Consider the following 19,477-nt stretch of genomic DNA (forward strand, 5'->3'; position numbering starts at 1 on the left):
ATGATAGACAAATACCAGAGAGTTTTTAAGAGAAGTTGAAGAATCTAAAATTGTCCAAGCTTGGGGTTGTTTCTAAAATTCCTAGCTTTTGATCTTCTTGTGGTACTAAATCATTGGATCTTCTGAGAGTCAGAAATTCCCAAAGGGGATAGTAATCCAGAAACTCTACCCCTTGAAGTGAAATGGCATAGATTTCCCTGATTTTGGTCCTTAAAGGCTGGGATGCGTCTGTGTGTGTATTGATATGTGCCTGGCACACAGGAGTCCCCTGTGAATGATGTCCCTGGTGGCCTGGACAGAGCGTTAAGAGTAGCCCCCGCTTGCTGCAACTAGAGAAAGACCACGCGTAGCAATGAAGACCCAATGTAGCCCCCCCAAAAAAATAAATAAATAAAAACAAAAAAAAAGTTTATAGCTTTCTGATCCTGTTTTTGGGCCATCAAGTGAAATTTCCAGAGCCTGGTCTAATGTTGAGAAATACAATTTCCTTCTTCAACTTATGCCTACACAAGATTTTGATAGAAGTTGTCCATTTGTCCATGTTTGACTCCCGTGTCCACACTGGGCACTCAGGATTGGGTTTGGGGAATCAGAAGAGGCCAGTGACACATTTCCTGCTACATCTTTCCTGGGTGCCAGGCCTCTAACACGCCTGCTGCTTTTCTGGGCTGCTCTCTGGAGCCCCTATGGCCTGGGATCATTAGAGCAGCGGTTTCTCAAGTGCTGGCATGCATCCCAAACACCTGGGGGGCTTGGTAACACTCAGGTTCTCCAGGGGGAGGGGAGGAGGTGGGCTGGAAGCCTACAGTGGGCGTAGAGTTTCAGTTCTGCAAGATGAAAAAGTTCCAGGAATCTGTTGCCCGGCAATGTGAATAGAGTTGATACTACTGAACTGTACACTTAAAAATAGTTAAGGTGTTAGAAAAAAAAAGTAATTGAATATAAAGTGATTTGTCATAACTCATGGAACTACGCACTAAGGCCTGTACATTGCACCATATAAATTCTATTTCGATTCAAAAATAAACACAAACATAACACAGGTCTGGGCCCCCGTCCCCACAAACGTAACACAGGTCGGGAAGTCTGGGATGGGGCCCAGACTTTGCATTTCTGTCAAGTTCCCAGCGATGCTGAGGCTGCAGGTTCGGGACCATGTGTTAGGCCTGATCCCGAGCTTCTCCCTGCTCCATTCTTCATCCCCTCCTTGCTTTGCATCCTTTTTCCCTGTGCCTGCCTCTAAGTATGAGCCCATGACTGCATAATGTGTGGAAGAAGCAAGGTGGTCTAGCAATTAGCGGCATCAAGTGTAGACTCTGAAAGGACCACTAAGGGGGTACCATCGACTTTAGTCTCCTTGTGTTTATTTTCTGAATAGAGGCATTCACCATCTGCAGAATCAGAAGAAATCTATCACCCAGCACAAAACATAAATCATTAACAACTGTGGATATAGAAAGCCAGAATTCTGTTCTCGATGCGCATCCATGGTTACAAAAGAAGCAAATCACAGGGGGACCCCCCCCCGATATATCATTCTGTCGTCTTTTTGTTTCTTCGGTGAAGGTGCTTGTAAAATGGTTCATCTGTGGTTCAGTAGGAATTTTAGAGTTTTAAAATGATCTGTTCTCACTGAGCTTTTTATTGCCAAAATGTCAGGAAAAGATAGGCAAGGCAGTAACCTGTGAGCGACCCTGGCGAGGCTTCCATGTGGGGTGTTAGAGGAGGGAGGGATTCCCTTTGCCCCGGGATCATCAGAGCCTGCATCAGGGCATGGGTGCTCTTTCTGCAGAGAAAGTGTAGAACTTGGGACTTCCCTGGTGGCGCAGTGGTTAAGACTCCACGCTCCCAACGCAGGGGACCTGGGTTCCATCCCTGGTCAGGAAACTAGATCCCACACGCATGCTGCAACTAAAAGTTCACATGCTGCAACTAAGCAGCCTGCGAGCCGCAACTAAGAAGCCCACAAGCCGCAACTAAGACCCAGTGCAACCGAATAAAAAGTATTAAAATAAAATAAAATAAAGTGTAGAACTTGTGCGATGATGAAAATATTTTCTCTGCCAACTGACCAATATGGTAGCCACCAGCCACCTGTGGCTGCTAAGTACTTACAGTGTGGCTGGTTAAATTGTATTTCATTTTAATTAATTTAAATAGCTACTTGTGGCTGGTGGCTACCGCGCCGGGCAGGGTAATTCTAAGCTGCAGGAGGATTAGGTGAATAGCAGGAGGGGATGTGACAACAGGGGTCTGGGGGACGAAAGCCCGAAATGCTGGGCTGAGTGAGTGGATCGTTTTCTCTGGGCTGTGGGATGGCCTTGAAGACTTTGAACAGAGAAGCGGATGTTTTGGGAAGAACATTCTAGTGGCGCAATATGAAACAGAGCATAAGAGGAGGGGTCTGCAGCAGATGAGAATCTGGGAAGTGTTCGGATCCTATGAGATGTGCCCGAGGCCCAGCGTGTGATGGCAGAGATGGGAGAGGGAAGGGATGTGTAAGCGGGTGGGTGTCGGGGTGCTGGGGCACTGGGGAGGCGTCTGTGAAGCTGCAGGCCTCAAACCTGGGTGACAAGGAGGATGGTGAGTGAAACAGAGGAGGCGGGGTGCTGCAGGGGCCCGTTGAGGTGTGCGAGATGAGATGCTAACGGCTCTTTCCCACTTGAATGATGCTGCGTCTGAATCTCCTGAGCTCTCTCCTCTGTGGCTCCATTTGCTCCCTCCAGAGCTTGCTTCTTCCTTCTGAACTGCCTGCCGCCGCCTTGCTGCTCCCCCGTGGCTCCTGTGGTGCTCGCTGTTGACCCTGCAACTGGGAGCCCACACCAGCCACTGTCTGCACAGAGGCTGCAGGCCCAGGGGGACCCAGGCCGTGTCCTACACCGTCTGTGCTCCTCTCCTGTGCCTCACACAGAGCCTGATGGGTCTGTTTGTGCACGCCGTTCTCCCTCACGCTGAACCGTGGCTGCAGGAAGCTTCCAGAATGGTTCTCAGTGCCCGTCACCCCTGCGACAGTCACATCGTGGCTTAATTAACAGGCCATTCCTTGGGGCCTGGGTTATATTCTTCAGCCTCTTAGTGATCGTCCGTAGTTGCTCACTTCCAAAGGGGAAAGCCAAGTGTGTATTTACTCATTCGAGGAATATGTCAGTGTCAAGTCCTATCTTTGTTGATAGAGACACAACAGTGAACAAAATACAGCCTGGTTCTCGTGAGCTGACCTTCTCCAGGGCACAGAGGTGATCAATCAGCATATGATACGATCAGTGCCAGGAGGGAAGGAGCAGCTGGTGGGGGGCATGATGGGGAAGGTGGGGAGGACAGTCAGGTGACACTTGAGTAGAGATCTGAGTGAAGGGAGGGAGGAAGCCATGCAGAAATCCAGGGGGAAAAGGGTGGTAACAGCAGGTGCAAAGGCCCTGAGGTAGACGTGCACTTCATGTGTTCTAGGAACAGAAAGTGGCTGGCGGGGCCTGAGGAGGGTGTGGGAGGGATGCGGTGGGAAGGAAGGTAAGAGAAGCAGTGGGGCGAGATCACATGGGGTCTCCTGGGCCCCAATAAGAACTTTGATTCTGAAGGAAGTGGGAGTGTTTTGAGCATGAGTTAGAGGATCTGCGTTATGACTGAAGATGCCTCCTGGTTGCTGTGAGGAGACCGAGGCCATAGAGGGGGTGCGGGAGACTTGCTGGGAAGCTGTTGCAGTAAATAAGTGAGAGCTGGCGGTGGCCTGTGCCAGGGAGTGGAGGTTGTGAGAGTAATTGGATTGTGGATGCAACTGGCAGGGTTTGCTGGGTGCTGTGGTGTGGGTGGAACATGAGGAAGACTGGAGTCAGGGGTGGTGCTGAGGCTTTTGGCCAAGTGGCTGGAAAAATGAAGTTGCCATTTCCTGAGACAGAGGATCACGTATTGGAGGTGTGAGTTGCAAGGTGTGTTTTGGATATATTATGTTTAATATGCCTATTAGGTAGTGTGTTAATTTTCTGTTGCTGCTGTAACAAATTATCACAGACTTGTTGGTTCAAAACAGTGCAAACTGATCGTATTATAGTTCTGTAGGTCAGAAGTCCGACATAGGTCTCATGGAGCTAAAATCGAGGTTTCTTTTGGAGGCTCTAGGGGAGACTCAATTTCCTTGCCTTTTCCAGCTGTCAGAGGCTGCCTGCTTTCTTTGGCTTGTGGCTCCTTCCTCCATCTTCAAAGCCAGCAATGCTGCATGTCTGACCAGTTTCCATGAGTACATCTCCTCTTCTGACCACAGCCAGGAAAGAGTCTCGAATTTTAGGGATTTCTGTGATTCTGTTGGATCCATCTGGATAACCCAGGATACTCGCCCTGATTCCAGGCTTTAATCACATCTGTAAAGCCACTTTTTCATGTAAAGTAACATATTCACAGGTTCCAGGGATTAGGACGTGGGCGTGTCTGGGAGTCCGTTGTTCTGCCTAATAGCTTAGGGGGTGTGGATAGACAGTTGGACACACAAAGCTGGAAGTCAGGGGAGAAGGCTGAACTTGAGATATAAACTTAGAAGCCATCAGTGTACAAATGGTTTAAAGCCACGGCATCAATCACATGGGCTTTCCAAGGGAGTGAGTCTAGTCCTAAGGGCAAAGCCACATACAGTCTGGCCTGAGCCACACCTCCCTGTCACGTCACTCTGGTTGGAAGGGCCCCGCCTTTCTCTGCTGCCCTAAGCGCTGCTCCTGGGTGAGACTCAGGCCGGAGTCTGGCTCTGCACACGTCACCTTCCTTCTGGCCTTGTTTGACTTTGCATCATGTGTGCATTTATTTATTTGTTTTTAATTTTATTGAGATATAATTCACATGCCATGTCAATTCACCCATTGGGAGTGTGCCATCCTGTGGATTTGAGGATGCTCCCAGCTATGTACCACCAGCGCTACGGTCAGCTTTAGGATATTTTCATCACCCCAAAAGGAACCTTACCTCTTAGCTGTCACCTCAAATCCCCCCGTCCTTCCGTCCCCCACCAACCACTAATGTACTTTCTGTCCCTGTAGATTGGCCTGTTCTGGGCATCTCATATAAGTGGGATCATGTCATGTGTGGTCTTCTGTGACTGGCTGGCCTTCTCATTTTAAATCTGGATTTTGTCTTGCACGCTCCAGTTTTCCCAATTTTTCTTTAGTTTTATTCATTCAGTCCTTACAATTTTTTTTTTTAACTGAGCAGCTATTATAAAACCAGGCTTTGTGTTGGGATTCTAGAAATGAAAGCCTGAGTAAGACAGGCTTCCCATCATCACGGAGCTCTGAGGTGGGTAAGCTGACAACGCCATGGCTGTCACTCTCCCCTCCTGAGCTCCCGGCTGGTGTTGCTGCTGGATCGGGGCATTCTTCCTCCCAGATCCTGGAGGAGGCTTCTAATCCACATCGACCCAGATCCCTAAGCAGCCAGCCTTAGGGATCATCAGTGTTCCTGTACCAAAAGAGAGCTGACTGTCTTGCTCCGACGGGAAGGCAGATAGATGGGCAGTTGCATAAATACAGTTGGGTAAGTGCCGAGCTGGGCACGGACAGGGTGCTTAGGGATTCCTGGTTAGGATGGAGGCATCGCCTCTGCCCCCGTGAAGCATGATTGAACTAAGTGTCGAATGATGAGTTGGGAACTTACCAGTCACACCCAGGGCTGGAGAAAGAAAGGTCCTCCAACAGATCCCCGCTGGTTGAATGCAGAGACCGTGGCTTAAGACCGCATCCTTCTGTCTTCAGTATCTCACGCGGTGCTTTGAGTTCGAGGCAGCTGGTGCAATGGTAACTCATTCAGGCCTGGTGACTGCTTACCCTTCAGCCCACCCCAAGTAGGAGGGGGGGTCCTTTTATGTCTTAAACCACCACTTTTCCTCTTATCAGAGGCCAGGAAGGCTAGGATGGGTCTCAGGGAATTTCTTCCCTACCTTTCCTGGGTAGCCTTGGATGGCAGACACCCCTGTACTGTCACTCCCTGCAGACCACAGCAGGTCTCCTGAGGCCAGGGGATGGCCTGCACTGTCCGATTCACTGTCCTGGCTACTGTGTATTTGTCCCATGTGGTTCCCGGATCTGCATGTGACTCTAGGCTGAGATTTGTTGGAGGATGGATTTCTATGAACCCCTTCCTGCTGCAGCCCCAGGTCCAGGAAGTGATGCTACCTCATGGTCAGGGCCATGGACTCTTTGGGGGGCCTGGACCTTTGCAGCCCCAGAACCCTCGGTGTCATCATTGCTGAGGAGGGCCTGGGAGACAGCATGGGCGGCATCCTGCAGCTTCCAGAAGGATGCTGCCGGGACAGGAACGAGCGCAAGCAGGGGTGGTGGGCACTTCAGCTGTGGTTTCTAGATCCCCGTGGCCGCAGGTCCACCATGTGCCCATGAGGATGCTGCAGCCTCACGAGAGCAGCAGGCTTGTGCTCAGTGCTCCCTCTGCACCCACTTCCCGTGCCCTGACTTCCCCGGGCCTCTCAGCAGCCCTCCAGGGGGTGGGTGGTACCATCTCCACTTCACAGGTGAGGAGACAGCCTGCCAGGTGGAAGGTGGCGGATTCAGGATTTATGTCCAGGGCCGTCTCTCTGCAGCCACCGCGCAGAGCTCTCCCTGGATGCTTTGCTGCCTTGCAGAGCTGTGGTGATGCATCCCCTTTCTTCTCCTTCTCGTGACCTTTATCCCCATCCTCAGGGGCTTCCTGTGAGTTGGGAAGCGTGACCCGTGCTGCTGGGGCCACCCAGGACTAGGGCGCGGTGGGCGTGCCCCTTCACCCTGCAGAGCTTTGCTGAGCCCTCGGCCCGGCTGTGAATTCAGTGCTGGGCTGGGCTGGAAAGGGCTGGACTTCTGCTGATGGAGAAAAGGCCGTAAAGCACTGGATGCGGCGCTAGTACTTTGCTTGACCCACCATGCTGGCACCCTCCCCGTGATTCCCGGTGCCCACATGCCAGGGCCAGGGGTCCTGCTGATGTGCTTCCAGAACCTCAACTGCAAAATAATCACCCCCCTCTTTGTTTGCAGCTGCTGCTTCCTTTTTCCTTTGCGGTGCTTTCTTGAGGTTTCCTTTGCTCCTTCGCAATTCCTTTCTTTTCTGCTTTCGTTTAAAATGATTTTCAAGTAGACGCATGGATGCTGGAAAAGGGCTGGCGATTCTCCTCCCTCTGAATGCTTATTACCTCACGTGTCTTGAAAGGAACGCTTTTTAAACCTTCTTGGTGTGATGTTCCCGATGACCTTGGCTGATGACGAATGCACCCCCCCCCCCGCTCCACACCCCTCCCCAGAAGCAACTTCCTTCTGCCTTCCAGGATGTCTTTGATTTAAAATTAACCTTTCTGCAGGTCGGCCCCTTTGCTCAGGACGAGCATCTGTGCTTACAGTCTGTGAGAGCCAAGTGTGGTAAATGTGTATGTATGTGTGGGTAGAGCCAGAAAGCCAGCGCATCCACTGGGAGGCGGCAGAAGGATTATGATGGCAGTGGCAGCCAACTCAGTGCCCCCCAGATGGCAGCTGGGACCAGCAGGCTGCGTGGACATGCTTGTACTTGAACCTGTCAAGGATAAGAGCCAACTTCTCCGTCAGGTCCCCCCCACCTCGCCACGGTGGCCTCATTGTACCTACCTCCAAATGGCCAGATGAGGTCCCCTAACTAAGGGGGTGGCCTCCGAGGCCCAGTCGGTGGCCTGGCTTCGACCTGGCTCCACAGAGAGGACGGTACATGTGAGGAGCCTTCAGCTGCCGCCCTGCATCAGGGCCGAGGGCCGTCAGCCGGACCAGACACCATCCAAAGACGTGTGGCCGACGGCAGCCCTCTGGCATGACTTGTGACCAGAGACAAGCGTCCATCCGTTCCGACCGAGAGCCCTTCCACCGAGCAAGGATGGCCTACTTCTGGGGCATTAGAGAGACTCTTCTGGAGGAGAAACCCCGCCTGTGCTGAGCGTGGGGAGAGCAGTAGGTCCCCAGGAGCAGCCTCTGCACGTTCAGAGGACAAACTTCACGTCTGTGTCTGTCCTCGGGAGATAATTCTTCCAAGCGCGTGGTAGGGAGGGCCGTGCACTTGACAGTCACGGGGTAGACGTTTCCTGTTGGGGAATGAGGGCCAGAAATTACTGGTGGAATTTGCTGGACGTCTGGCTATCTTTGGGGGCTCCAGGCTCTGCTGATGCTTGCTGACTTGAGCCCCAAGTTGGACCGGCTCCTCGGATCCAGCTGTGCCAGTTCTCGTGACCTTGGGCTGTCAGGCGGGGCTTCTTAGGATTTACTGATAAAATGTTACTGATATGAAGATGCGCTCTGAGGACCGAGTCATGGTTGTGATAACTTGGTTAAATACACTGTGACTATTGAGATGAAAAAATGACTAGAAATTAAAGAGACAGTAATACCATTTATCATTAGAACCAAAAAAAAAATTGGTTTGGTTGTTGGTCCCTGGGTACTTGTACCTCTTAGACACTCACACCCTCTTGCTTTTCTTCCAGTATTCACTGGATTTCCTTTTTTTTGTCCCCTTGGTCTGTCTCCATGTACCCACCCTCCCAGTCTCTCTGACCCCCTAAGCTCTGTCCATGTTTCACGTTCCTATTTTTCCTAAAACCTCTTATTTTCTGGAAGACCAGCTTCTCTTGACTTTTATCCCCGGTCAGCAAAAGCAGACTCGCCCTGGTGGCCGCGATTGCATGTCATTGCATGTTCTGTGTAGTTGTGGGCTTGAGAAGCACGTCGCGTAAGAGGACACGTCATTTCCTGGTTACTCTTCTGCCAGCCGCTGTGATACAGACATTGCTCTCATTTGAGGGTATCTGAGGGCGGTGATGCTCTGGGTCTTCTTCCCCGCTGCCCACCTTTCGCTGGCCCCCAGAATACCAGAGAGTCTTCTTGACATGGCTGTGTTCCCCCCTTTTCCTGTAAGGACGATATCTGGGCTACGTTGGGTTCTTGCGTTCAATGCCAAGGTTCTTTGGGATGGCACAACCCACCCGTGCCTCCATGCCAAGGTACCAGCGTGCGGGGAGAGATGCCAGGCTTTAAAAATGATTGAGCTGAAGTGTGTTCGCTGCCAGAGGAGAATGTTCATTCTCTAGCTGGCTTTGTATCTTGGTCCGGTAGAATTTCAGGAGGGTGGTGGCTAACGTGAGCTCAGTGGATTATGTTTTTCTGCTGAAGACGTTGTTTAGTTAAGAATACCTCTTACCTGGCAGAAGATGGCTATAGGAGTCCATCCCGATCCTTGCTGGGGGAGACCCCTCACACCCGCATGTCTGGGTTTTCAGGGCTCTTTGTGGAGCTGCTCCCCACCCAACAGTGAAAAGGCTTTTTGGAAGGCTTGGTAATGCCCAGGCCTCTCTCTAATGCCTTGAGTCTCAGGGTTCAGCCCTTTAAGACATTAGGTTAAAGAGGATGTTAGTACAATAGATCCAACTGCTTATACTGGCCCCAGCTGTCTGAGGGCCAGGTCTCAGTTAAGAAAGAAGGAGAGATCATTGTGAAGAGAGAAGTACACCGTCTGAGGAAGGGAAAATAGGGAGCGAGGCCTGGGAAGGGGGGTTGGGGTGGATTTGGGAGCGTGGGGGTGGAGTGAGGCCTCCGACAGGGAATTGAATGGACTCTAAAGATAAATGTCTGTTTCCTGGGGTTTTTTTTCCTGGAACTGACTCCAACTGTAATTAAATCACATATGTGTATTGAATAAAAGAGGTTGGAATTTCAGTCTTGCTTGGAATTTGCATTTGTATTGAAGAATTAAAATTTTGTGAAGAAGAAGAGACGCTAAGAATGTTCAGTGTCTCCCCTACACCGGTGTCCCCCTTGACGAGACTGCTGGACCCACGTAAACCTAACTCAAGTCACGGTGTTGCTTCTGGCTTTGGTCCTTGGCCCGTGGAGGAGCTGCCTCCTATCAGATAAGGAGTAGAGGTTGGTGGTAAGGCAGGGGCACGTCTGCAGGTGCTGGGACCGTCTTTGATTCAACCGCTTCCCACCCTGAGAGCCCATCTCTGTTCCATGACCCTTCAGACCTTGAGATCCTGCAGACCTTGTGAGGCCTGAGGTCAGCCCTGGACAGATACCCTTCTAAGAATCCATGGAGAGCAGGACCCTCTCTCCGTAAGATGCCCAGACACACAATTTGTATATGAAATGTCAAGGGTATGGGTAGGTATCTTAACGAGTGTCCACAGGGCCCAGATTAAGAATCCTTGCTTTAGGGCCCAGGTCACTGCGGAGCTACCAGGGGTGCCCCTGGACCCCAGCTGCCAGGTGGCCTTTTCCTGTCCATCACCTTTGCTTGTCCGTCCCCCCACCATTTGCTAACAAGGCAAGAGTCACTGGATTGTTGTAGCACCCCATGTCCCGCGGTACTCATGTGGTAAGCGATACTGAGTCATAATTTTTTGTTTTTATTAAAAACCTCTTTTTTCCAAAGCCTGCTTCTCTTTACAACATATTCTAATTCCATTTTATCTTCACGTTTGTGTACATTTTTACGGTTCGGGCTGGCTCATTTGCAAAGCTCTCTGGGGAACGGCAGTATTTAGAGATTCTTCTTGCTTGAGTCTTAGGAACTGTCTCAGCCTTAGGAACTGTCTCAGAAAATACGAAAAAGCCATTTCTTATTTTCAGTTTTCTTCTGAGGTGGAGAAAGACCGTTCTGCCACCTTTGATCACCTCAGGACGGTTGTCATCACTTTACAAGCAGAAATCCATTGGTATAGGAGGGCGTGGGCATACAGGGGTACCCAGGAGAGGAGCAGAACTTGATGAGCTGGGGGGGTGAGGATGTGATGAGCACGTGGGCCTGACTGTGGAAAGCAGACTTGGATCCACTGACCGTTACCGTTGTTGTGGATTTCACATCAGAACAGCAGAATCTGCAAACCCTTGACCCTAAAAGGGAAGGTTTTCTGTCTTTAAAACTCCATCAAAGCCTGGTTCTTCGAAATCTCCATTTCTCAGAGCCCCTGCTAACCATGGGTGCTTTGCGGGTGCCCACAGATTGGTGTTTACACGGCCAGTTGACCTCCTTCAGACCGATGTGCCCTGTTGGGAACCCCTACCCTCCATCCACGTGCCCCCATTTTGGACCCACACCAGAGGGTGGTCTCACCTTCTGCATATGGACTTGAGTTCCAGTGTGGGTGGAATTGGGGGTGTCCTCTAAGACGTTCACTGACAACGTGATGAATGAAACCAGCTTTATTTTTAAACCCTGATTATTTACTCAAGGTTGGATAAGAGAATTTTTGCAAGTTTTCCGAAGCTGCAGGAGACAGAAATGTTGCTGGATCCTTGTTTAAGCTTAGGGCACCGTCTGCTAAGGGTCTGTGCCAGTGAGGGGATGTGTGTCAGGCTCCCCGTGGCCTTTCCTCCCTTGGCGGGACTTCAGGGTCCCCAGGAGCTCTGGCCGCCATTCGCCCTGGAGTGAGTCAGCTTCTGAGGCCTGTGCACCAGCCTTAATTCTCCTTGCTGGAGCCAGTGTCCCTGACGGCATCACCAGACACAGGAAACGTGACGTTGATTGAAGTGGGACAAGCTGGAGAGGTTTGTGTGCACAGTAATGTATGTTCTTCGTATGATGTGGCGGGAGCTTGCAGAAGGCGTCTTGGCTCCTGGAAATCAGGGACCAGCTGCGTTTGGTTTCCAAGGAAGGCAGACAGCAGGAGACGCTTGGTCCCTGTGGTTTGTTAAGCATCTCCCTGCGAGTGTGGCAGTGGGTGGGAGGGGTGCACTGGCTTGTGGGCAGATGGGAAAATCACAGTTTCAGAAGAAAGAACAACTCTTCACTTCATAAAACTTGCTTGAGCTATTGATTTGTTTAGTTTACAATCAGTGCTTTGTGAGAGCAGCTAATTTCAAGCAGGAACAATTGCACTCCAGGTGGAGCTCCTTTTCTCTCTCTCTCTTTTTTTTTTGGTTTTTGTTTTTAATTTTTATTTTATATTGGGTATAGTTGATTAACAATGTTGTGTTAATTTCAGGTGTAAAGTGATTCAGTTATACACATACATGTATCTGTTCTTTTTCAGATTCTTTTCCCATGGAGCTCCCTTTCTTGTTGAGATGTATAAGGACCTTGAAAGCTGTGCCCACCCCCTTGAGTGCAGGATGGTAGCGTGATTTGCTTTCGATTGTCCTTTTTCCTGCCACACAAGACACCCAGGCCTTGCCCTCTCCTGCCCCGCTGCCCTGGGTGGAGGGGATGTCTGCTAATATAGGTGACCACCCAGCATGTTACTGCGAAGGAAGTAGCAGCTCCATCACCTTGGCATTGAAGGGAGTGTGTCTGAGCTCTCTGGCTTTGGTGGCAACTGACGGGAACTGCAAACTCACAGTGAATGGAGACAGCCACCCTTTAAAACTTGCCTGAAACCCAGAGGAGGGGGAAAGAGCAGGGAAGGTCAGGAGGGCAGGTATATGGGACGGTGGCCCTGCTTTAGCCCGTCAGACTCGTAACCACAGTGACCTTGGCTGCCACGGGTACTGCAGCACAGGAGCTGAAGCTGGAGGAGAGGTAGGCGGCTTCCAGGCATTGACAGCAAGTGCTGGCTCCTGTCCCTCTGTCTCTGATTTCCCAGTGTGGAATCAGGGTGGCCCATGGCCCCAGACTCCCCCTCTGGTTAGTCTCCTCTGGACCATGGTGGGGGTCAGGGGCCCTCAGTTATTTCAGTATATCTAGCAAAGCACCTTTCCAGTGACGTCACATAGCACAACACATGACGTGAGTCTAGGGAACCAGGCACATGATGGAAACTTGACTTGTGGCTGGAGGAAGGCCCCATGGCCTTGGGAATAATTTGAGCAGTATGTCTATGGTGAATGTCCATTTCAACTGAAATCTTAAAAATGCTACCCCAGTGGAAAGAGCACCATATTTCCTTTGGAGTGTTGGTGAGGAAGGACAATTATAAACACCTTGATCGCTAAATAACTTTTGTGTTTTGGAAGTAGATGAGATGGTTCTTTGTAATGAGACTGAAAATGATTAGTTTTTTGCTTGGATATTTGGGCAAGTCTGTATCCTTTTATATTAAAATGTTTGGGCTCCCGTGTTTCTGTATGTTAAGTTCATTAGTAATTACCAGTCAGCAGCAATTAGAAACAATTACGTAGTGTTTTGTGTAGAGTGCTTTTGCTGACATAGAAACAAGTACTATGAGAACATACATAAATGAAGAATGGTGAATAGGATTATTTCTTTCAACAGAATTGTGAGGACAGCTGTAATTGTAGCCAGAGTTCTTGGTAATTAGGTATTGGAAAATTATGCGCTCAGCAATCCACCTTGCATATTTTATTAACTTGCCTGCTTCCTCTGTAATTTGGAAAACTGGAATCAAGCAACTGAATGAATAAAACTTGCATCAAGGAACGTGCAGGGTCTGTTAGCCAGGTTGAAGCTTAGCATTATTATAAAATTTCAGACTTTTTCTTTACATTTTCATTTTTGTTTCCCTCCATAAATTAATGCCAGCACTGAGCCTTTTTTTTTTTTTTTTTACTTGCTGTAGTGATATTCACTAACGGGAATAGAAATAATTTCAGAGTAAATTTTCCCATAAATAAGGTAATGTCAGTTTCTGGGGTGTCTGACTTTTGCTTATAAACAGAGAAATTTACGTTAGCTATAGTGCTCTGGGTTGTACAAGTTAACAGGAGAATATTAATTGGGAATAGCCAAGGTGAAGGGACTCACACTTGAATATTATAGTTAGTTTCTTAGAGGGCAGGAAGCTTTCTTGTCAGGGGAGGTGCTTAGGCTAGAAGGCTCACTCACAGGTGAGGGGAAGATGAGAGGGCTCCTCAGGTGCTTAAAGGTGGGGCCTGCACCCCAAAGATCGTCTTCTGGGCTTCCCTGGTGGCGCAGTGGTTGGGAGTCCGCCTGCCGATGCAGGGGACGCGGGTTCGTGCCCCGGTCCGGGAAGATCCCACATGCCGCGGAGTGGCTGGGCCCGTGAGCCATGGCCGCTGGGCCTGCGCGTCCGGAGCCTGTGCTCCGCAGCGGGAGAGGCCACAACAGTGAGAGGCCCGCGTACCGGGGAAAAAAAAAAAAAAAAAAAAAAGATCGTCTTCTGCCCACGGCCGGGAGGACCAGTTTATGGAGAAACTCTATCTGGGCAGGCTTGGGCTCTCTGCCCTTGCTAAGCACATGGGTTCGGTGCTGTGCTTCTAGCTTCTCAGGACCAGGCTGGTGATTTTTACTGATGATCTCGTTTTAGCCAAACTCAGGCCCCGAATTGGTTTTGTCAGAAGATGAGAAAAGTGACACTGAAGATCAGGAAGAGACAGAAGTGGGTGTCATGGAGGATCAGCGCAGTGTAATCCTTCACCTCATTTCTCAGCTCAAACTTGGAATGGATCTGACCAAGGTAGGTGGGCATGTCCCCTGGGGCTTGTGGCCAGTCGTCTGGGTGCCTTCTGTCCCTCACAGGCTTTCCCGCTCGGGAGACTGGGGATGCAGAGTAGGGAAGGGTCAGAGCTGCGGTCAAGTACGGATGTTCCGGGGATTATTGGAAAGGATATTTTATGTAAATGATCATCCCCAGGGCATGAGCCTTGCGTTTGCTTCTCTGGAGGAGCTGCGATGCTTCAAGGGCAGGGAAAGCACACAAGATGATAAGGACAATTCAAGATGGGATTTCTTTGTCTCCTGCTGTGTCCTAGAGAGGATTAAAGGTGACCTAGAGAGATGGACGTGGCGCATTGGCCACAGAGAGAAAACAGGAGGAAGGAAATGGTGTGGGCAAGAGTGAGGCTGCCTCCACCTGCACCACCACCACCACCACCCCGGCCCCACCCCCCCACCCCGCCTCTGGGCACCTGGCCACCTCCTGTTGCTGGCTGTCATTGGCCTTAACCCCATTGATGATCCAGACCTCGCTGCCCACGTGGAGAGCTGTGTGCCCGCTGGTTGGTAGACGCACAATAACTCTTGTTGGTGCTGCACCCATCCCGGGAAACCTCATCGAGAGGACCCAGCATCCTCCACGCTGGTGGCCGGGCGATGGCCCCCGTGGAGCCTTCCCCGCCTCCGGGCAGTGGCTTCGTTCTGGAGGAGAGAGGGAAGGCCGCTCTGCGTGCAGCTGAGAGGTGTGTGGGCATGGGGAGCGTTGTGGGTGGTGGGAGTTACCTGGACTCGGCTGTCCAGCCCACCTGGCTTCCCTTGCCCGTCCTGACGCTGATGCCGAAAGCTCGGCTTCTTTGCACTGGTGCCAAATCGAATCTTGGAGACAGGGTTTTGGGTGAAGTAGAAACGAATAGCTTTATTGCTTTGCCAGGCAAAGGGAGACACAGCGAGCTCCTGCCGCACAAAACTGTGTGTCCCAAACCGGGAGGTAAGGAGTTCAAGGGTTGGGTTGCTGATAAGGATCAGGGTGTGTGTGTGGGGGGGGGGCCTGTACTCCTCCAGTCTGGCCTCAGGTGGTCTTCTCTGGAATGAAGAATGCTAACATTTTCCATTTGTTGAGGGTTTTCTTTCTGCAGAAGTGTTCAAAGACATTGTTAATGTTTATCCCTTGAGGCTGAACGGGGACCCTGCCCCAAGGCTGCACTATTGTTTCCTGACTGCTCCTCCCTGGTCTCTGCTTCCCCTCCCTTCCCTGACAAGCAACTGTTTGAAAGGCTTCCATGCCCTGGAGCCCCACAGGGTCCTGCTCAGTTTCGGTAGGTGCTTCGTGATTAGGAGGGAGGGACGTGACCATGGGAAGGGTGTGCTGGCAATGAAAGTTCTGGATCGGGAAGGCCTACTTGAAATGGTTGGAGCCCCTGAAGGCGCAGCCTGGGGAAACTGCCTTGAGGGTCGTGGGCTTGTTTGGCTGCAGGGAAGGGGCTGGATTCCACAAGCTCAGCTTGGCCTGGAGGCCAGACCAGCGAGAGGGAGGGGGCGGGTGAGACAGGCTCTCTGAAGAGGAAAGCGACAACAGGGAGCCTCAGAGGGGACAGAAAAGCCTTTTCTTGGGGATGTTCTCATGGGTTTGATCATGAGGGAGTCTGACGTCCTGGGAACCTGCACTACTTTCCATGGGATTGGGGCGCATGCTGAGCAGTGTGACCTGGAAGGTTCCCTTGTCTCCCCTTTCCCTGCCCTCTGCTCGGGGGCTCCACACACCAAGCTGACATCCTGCTGCCTTCCCTTAATTTCTGTCTCCTGGCCATGTAATTTGCATCCTTTTTGCTAGAAGAATCCTTTAAGTGCTTGCCTTTTAAAAAGCCCCCTCTCTGATTCCTGTCTGAGTGTAGACCACTCAGAAGGAGCTTTGAGTGAAGACCTGGGGGCTGGAATCTGGGCTGTGACATCACTAATTTGACCCCAAACCATGTTTCCAAACTCTGGTTCACAGCCCGTTTTGTGGGTTGTAAAACCAGTTTAGTGGGTCAGATGATCATTTCTAAAAAATGAAATAAAATACATTAGAAAATACCAGAGTGTACAGCAGGTGAAACTTTTTAGTTCTGTTGATACGTGTGTACTGGGTCACCATGTGAAATATATTTGCATCGTGGATCATATTCTATAATTCAATGTAGACTCCTGAGTGATACAGGAGAGAGACTGTCAGAGTAACCGAAGTTGCCCAGGTCAGATGTGGAGAAACCCAACAGCACTGAGGGGACTGTATGACGGCAGGTGGAGTGTCTCGGAGACATCACCTTCTGGCTCCTGTGTTTTATTTTTTAATTTTTTTATTTGGCTGTGCCGCACGGCATGTGGGATCTTAGTTCCCTGACCGGGGATCAAATCCATGCCCCCTGCAGTGAAAGCTCGGAGTCCTAACCACTGGACCGCCAGGGAAGTCCCTCTTGTTTTAAAATATGGAAATCATGAGAAGTGTACATCGCCTTTTCCTAAAAGAGCAAACGTGTTTATCCAACAGTCAGCTATCAGAAAGAAAAACTTTTCTAATCTATTGTTCATTAACTTATTTACTGGGAAGAAGCTGTTATTCAGAAACCAAGGGAACATTTGACAAGCTGAAATACTTGTGAAAGGAAGAGGGAAACCTTTTATTGTCCCATGAGGCTTTTGGGCTTTCATTGCCCTGTCCTGTAAAAATGTTGATGAAATTGTATCTTCCCCTTTTTAAAAAAATTTTTATTGAAGTATAGTTGACTTACAATGCTGTGTTACTTTCTGCTGTACAGCAAAGTGATTCAGTTATACATACATATATATTCTTTTTCATATTCTTTTCCATTACGGTTTATCATAGGATATTGGATATAGTTCCCTGTGCTATACAGTAGGACCTTGTTGTTTATCCATCCTATATGTAATAGTTTCCATCTGCTAATCCCAAACTCCTCCTCCATCCCTCTCCCACCCCCTTCCCTTTGGCAACCACAAGTCTGTTCTCTATGTCTCTGAGTCTGCCTTGTTTCATAGATATGTTCATTTGTGTCGTATTTTAGATTCAACATGTAAGTGATATCATATGATATTTGTCTTTCTCTGTCTGACTTACTTCACTTAGTATGATCATCTCTAGGTCCATCCATGTTGCTGCAAATGGCATTATTTCATTCTTTTTAATGGCTGAGTAATATTCTATTGTCTACATGTACCACATCTTCTTTATCCATTCATCTGTCGATGTACATTTAGGTTGTTTCCCTGCCTTGGCTATTGTATATAGTGCTTCTGTGAATATAGGGGTGCGTGTATCCTTTTGAATTATGGTTTTTTCCAGTTATATGACCAGAAGTGGGATTGCTGGATCATATGGTAGCTCTACTTTTAGTGTTTTGAGGAACCTCCATACTGTTCTCCATAGTGGCTGTATCAATTTACATTCCCACCAGCAGTGTAGAAGGGTTCCCTTTTCTCCACACCCTCTCCAGCGTTTGTTATTTGTAGATTATCTCTTTCCTTATTGTCTCTTCTTGGCTCTTGTCTGTGTCATTCAGTTAAGCTTGTGCTAAGCTGGCAGTGGACGAGCTTGGCCTGAATGGCACTCGGTTCGATGAGCAGGCGCCCTGGAGAGGTTACCTTCCACGACTTGAGGATGAAGCTTTGATCTCTCCGTGAAATAAGTGCGCAGCCCCATCTTTGTGGAGGTGTCCAGCACAGCTGCATTCCCAGGTCACCAGCCTCACTGGGCCTTGAGTGCTGTATTTTGCTTTAGTTCATTAACCGTGGTCAGCAGTTTCCTGGGCAAGTGACCAGTGGGGTGGTATAACATCCCATGCTCAGAAGCATCCCAGGCTTGGTTTACTGCTCTGCTGTTGCTGTCTTGAAATTCTTAATCATTTCGAACAAGAGGACTTGCATTTTTGTTTTTCACTGGGCCCCCCAAAGTAGGTATCTGGTCCTGCCTCCAGAAGCACCTTGGTCTGTCCTCCTTCCTCAGTTGTGGTTCCAGAAGCCCAGGTTGCTGGTGAATTCCGCCACTGGATAACCTGCTACAATTGCACAAACCATGGGTAGCCCAGGAAGGAAAATGAGGGAGAAAGGAGGAGCCGCAGAGATGGAGGGCACAGAAGGGCTCTTTGACAAAGGGACATGTAGGTTGAGCCTGAAGGGTGAGTGGGCAGTAGTGGAAGGAACTAGAGGAAGGGCATTCCTGGTGGAGGGAACAGCATGGGCGAAGCCAGAGAGCGAAGGCGGTGAGGCTGGGGGGAGTGTGTGCTGGCGGGGCATGGGGGAACCTGGAGTGGGGGCTAGGGTTAGATCTGCAGAGCCTTGTGGGCCGTTGAAGGAGGGTAAACTTGATCCTGAGGGTGATGGGAAACCTTTGGAGGCCTTGGAGCAGGTGGGAAACGTGTTTTTCAGAGTTGCTGCCCTGATAATTTGTGGGCTCCGGGGAGGGGGCCCACAGGATGCAAGGTTGAGCTTGGAGGTTTATGACGATTTTTACCATGTTTTCAGGGCTATGAAAGGCAGCCGTCAGTAACGCACGTGCTCTCTCATCTAACAAGTACTTATTGAGTACTACACCTGCCAGGTACTGTTCTAGGCGCTGAGAGTGCAGCAGCGAACAAAACAGTTAGAATCCACGCCTCACGGAGCTTGTGTGATGGTGGAAAGAGACAGACAATAAGCTAGAGAGAGAAAAGAAAAGAATGTGGAGATGCAAACACAGTGGAGAGACACAGAGCATGGCGGGTGGGGATGGAAAGCTGTTGGGGCCGGTGAGCCTCTTAGATGAGCCGCTCAGCGCAGGATTCTCCAGGTGTCACTGGAGTACAGGCAGGTGAAGATGAGGAATCCAGCCAGGTGGCCATGTAGTGGAAGGCTGTTCGGGCCAGCGGGGTCAGTGAGTGGACAAGGCCCAAGGTGGCCCTTGCCTGGCATTTTGAGGACGAGCAGGGAGCATTGTGTCTGGATCAGAGTTGACCCGCGTGGGCTGGCAGGACATTAAATCGGCAAGACAGCAGGGGCTGGATCGGAGGGCCTCACCGGACATCGTGAGGACTTGGGATGTTGCAGTGGATGATGTGGGTGGCTGTCAGAGAGTTGTGAACAAAGGAATGCAGGGCTTTCCTTGTATTTTAAAAAGATTGTT

At 50.1% G+C, this 19,477-nt stretch overlaps 1 protein-coding gene across 3 annotated transcripts in view; it reads left to right on the top strand.

The window, feature by feature from the left end:
• OSBPL10 (oxysterol binding protein like 10) overlaps nt 1-19,477 on the top strand; it is a 322,389-nt gene that overhangs the window by 274,005 nt on the left and 28,907 nt on the right. For all 3 annotated transcript variants that reach the window (XM_060162471.1, XM_060162469.1, XM_060162470.1), the window contains exon 7: nt 14,195-14,344. In XM_060162471.1, coding sequence (XP_060018454.1) covers nt 14,195-14,344 — 150 coding nt within the window. The remainder of the gene's footprint in view (nt 1-14,194; nt 14,345-19,477) is intronic.

The sequence above is a fragment of the Lagenorhynchus albirostris genome, chromosome 10, assembly GCF_949774975.1.
Source record: "Lagenorhynchus albirostris chromosome 10, mLagAlb1.1, whole genome shotgun sequence".
NCBI classification, from domain to species: domain Eukaryota; kingdom Metazoa; phylum Chordata; class Mammalia; order Artiodactyla; family Delphinidae; genus Lagenorhynchus; species Lagenorhynchus albirostris.